Genomic DNA, 3,435 nt, shown 5'->3' on the forward strand with positions numbered 1-3,435 from the left:
CAGATATTTTACCTGTTTTATGGTCAGACCAACCAGATCCAGCCTCTCACGCCTACCCTACAATCACATCATTGAAATCTCAAAGCTAATAGATAATGCATGATTAATTTGAAACTATGTCAATAAATAAGCGTTTCATTTGACAGAAATCCGAATGCTAAAGGGTTAAACTGGCCACATCCGGCCGAAATATTCCACTTGTTATATGTTCAAACTGGTCAGATCTGGCCTCTCACACTTACCCTACAATGTCATTCTAAAGTAATACAATCGCATTGTTGAAATTACAAAGTTACGAGATAATCCATGATTAATCCAAAAGAATGTGAATGAATAAGCATTAGATTTGACAGATTAATCTGAATATGAAAGGATTAAAACTAGAGATTTGTATCATAGACCTAGTTTCTGTTTACCAAATCTACTCACGAGGCTTTGGTCAGCCGAGGGCTATAGAAGATACTTGCCCTAGGTGGTACAAAGCAATACATCATTATAAGGGGGTGCTCAAAAGTTTCTGGGTTTAAGGGTGTCATGAAAGGCCTGGTTGGAGACCCAACCTTCCAAGTTCTTTCTACAGGGATGAGAAAAGATGAAGGGCTGCTGCAATAAAGGATGAAAAAACATGAAAGGCCGAGAGGGGAATATGTTGAATAAAATCATAATTCACTGATCCTCATGTATTTTCTTTCACCCCAAACTAGAAACTTTCTAGCACCTCCTTGTAATATAAGGGGAAAAAACAAGGGTGTGATTTAAAGAGAAGATGCCAGTCTATGGCCCAACTGGAGTCCCAGATTACCATACATTCATGTCATAACGAGGTTTTGACAAAAGCGTTACCAAATTCAAATACAAACACCGGTGGGTTGGCATTTTAAATGCGTAAGAATTTTGCCTGTTGATTCCACCACTTTTCTCCCCATCCTGGGACTTGGGTTTGTTGGTTTTCTTCTTCTTTATATTCTACATCTTTGTTGATTCCTGCAAAGTCGCGTTCTGCTCCAGCATCTCATCATTCGCTTCAGACTTGATGGCTTTCAAATTTTCCGATGACATGCTGGTTGGGTCAGTCTTCTTCAGTATTCGAGGGCCCGTTAACATCACCAGAGCTGACCCTATCGGTGCTGTTATTAGAATGACAAGAACTGCTACTTCTAGGATCTGAAAAGGAGAAAGGCAATAGACAAAGATATCAGACAAAGAATGCAAATGAATTTATAATGAATTCACAATGAATTCAGAAATGAATTCATAATGAATTCAGAAATGATTTCATAACGAATTCACAATGAATTCATAATGAATTCACAATGAATTCACAAATGAATTCATAATGGATTCACAATGAATTCACAAATGAATTCATAATGGATTCACAATGAATTCACAAATGAATTCATAATGGATTCACAATGAATTCATAATGGATTCACAATGAATTCACAAATGAATTCATAATGAATTCATAACGAATTCACAAATGAATTTGCCTCCATATATATATGTATAACTCACATACTTACTATTTGTCCGTATGATTCTAGCTCTGTTTTGTTCTTCTCCCGTGCAGTTGACAGGGCAACAGACCCAATGGCAGCCTGTGAAGAGAATATCAAGGGGTCAAAGAAGTGTGTGTGCTAACTACTATAAAATACAGTTGATAGTGTAGTCCTAGATACACTAAACAGACGATGGGATTGTCATTACTTCAATATCTTTGATCATAGCAGTCAAACCCCCTTCAATTTTTGCCAGAGGGCTTTTGGACCAACATGTGACCTGGGTCTTCTCAAGAATAACAGCAAAATTAAAAACTTACCTGTACTGTAGCCTTCGGTAACCATGCCAACGCTACAAACAGCTTCTCCTTCTTGAGGAGGTCCGTACCATAAACGGCGAAGAAGGCGACCAGCATCCGGAAAACTAATCCGATGCCAAGCGTGGCAATCCCGTAGCCTGCAGACACAGAGGAAAAGCAAAAGGAGTAAATATATATGCATGTGTGTGTGTGTGTGTGTACATACATGATTTGTTTATAGGGATCAAATGTATGTGCTACACATTACTCTTTACTCTTTTACTTGTTTCAGTCACTTGACTGCGGCCATGCTGGAGCACCGCCGTTATAGTCAAACAAATCGACCGCAGGACTTATTCTTTGGAAGCCTAGTACTTATTCTATCGGCCTCTTTTGCCGAACCGCTGGTCAGCTCCTGTCAAACCATCCAACCCATGCCGGCATGGAAAACAAATGTTAAACAATGACAATGATGATGATGATGATGATGATGACGATGACGATGACGATGATGATGATTTATTTATGAGTACATTACGGAGTACAGAGGCGATACATACCAATGGTTTTAGCATTGAGTTTTTCAACATCAACTTCAGCGCCGATTAAACCAAAGAGAAGTGGTTGGAATATTAACCAAAGAACTGCAGTAGAGTTGGAGATGAGCTCCTGCAAAATATTAAAAAAAAAAATATCTACAGACACACATGATAAGAGAGTGCAAATAGAACCCTTCTGTAAGTGAAGACTAGCTCAGCTCAGTGCCTTGCTACCCGACTCAGGTGAAGCGTACAGGCTGAAGAGCAAAACGCTTGTGACCCTGAGATACCTGCTGAAGACACGGAAGGGTTTCCAAGAATGCAATGGATTTAGAAGAGATCAGAGAATCTCTGAGTAGCTCCTGCAGTTTCTGTGTGGGGCAAAATTGTACTTTTGGACATGTTGGACAACATGCAAGCGTCTACTTTTTCTATGCATATATGATGGGACGGTCACAACTGGAGCATCTTTGGTCATGGGTCTTCAGGATCGCAATTAACTTGAGGCTAAACAACAACTGACGCTCTACCGCTTATGAGTTTATCCCCCCCCACTCACTTTGAGATGAAGTACACAAGTGATGATGAAAGACTTACCAGAACCTGCAGTTCCCTTTTTTTTCTCCATCCAAACGCGGCTACAAATGCCACGGTTAGACACAGCAATGGTCCGGTGCCTGGCATTTCGAGTCTCGGGGAACCCAAGACTCCAGCTAGGCCGATGGCATAGAGTAAGAACCCTCGCAGGAAAATGGAATTGTTCTGAAAAGAAAAAAAAAGAACAAAAACAAAAGATTGATTGATTGATTGGTTGAATGACAGACGGATGGATAAAGATGCACAGAAGCATACAGACAGACAAATACATAGACAGGCATATATACATGCACATATACACACACACATGCAAACACAGGGTTCAGTTCCACTGCATGGCACCTTGGGCAAGTGTCTTCTACTATAACCTCAGGCCAATCAAAGCCTTGTGAGTGGATTTGGTAAACGGAAACTGGAAGAAACTCATCGTATGTGTATACATATATATATATATATATATGTATATTTATATATATATATATATATATATATATATAT

At 39.5% G+C, this 3,435-nt stretch overlaps 1 protein-coding gene across 1 annotated transcript in view; it reads right to left on the reverse strand.

Moving 5' to 3' along the window:
• LOC106871534 (sodium/hydrogen exchanger 9B1) overlaps positions 1-3,435 on the reverse strand; it is a 14,126-nt gene that overhangs the window by 2,459 nt on the left and 8,232 nt on the right. The window contains exons 6-10 of the mRNA XM_052977837.1: positions 2,938-3,303; positions 2,362-2,470; positions 1,823-1,959; positions 1,527-1,601; positions 13-1,164 (exon numbers count right to left, since the gene is read on the reverse strand). Of these exons, the coding sequence (XP_052833797.1) occupies positions 967-1,164; positions 1,527-1,601; positions 1,823-1,959; positions 2,362-2,470; positions 2,938-3,303 (885 nt within the window). The 3' untranslated portion in view covers positions 13-966. The remainder of the gene's footprint in view (positions 1-12; positions 1,165-1,526; positions 1,602-1,822; positions 1,960-2,361; positions 2,471-2,937; positions 3,304-3,435) is intronic.

This window comes from Octopus bimaculoides, chromosome 29 (genome assembly GCF_001194135.2).
Source record: "Octopus bimaculoides isolate UCB-OBI-ISO-001 chromosome 29, ASM119413v2, whole genome shotgun sequence".
NCBI classification, from domain to species: domain Eukaryota; kingdom Metazoa; phylum Mollusca; class Cephalopoda; order Octopoda; family Octopodidae; genus Octopus; species Octopus bimaculoides.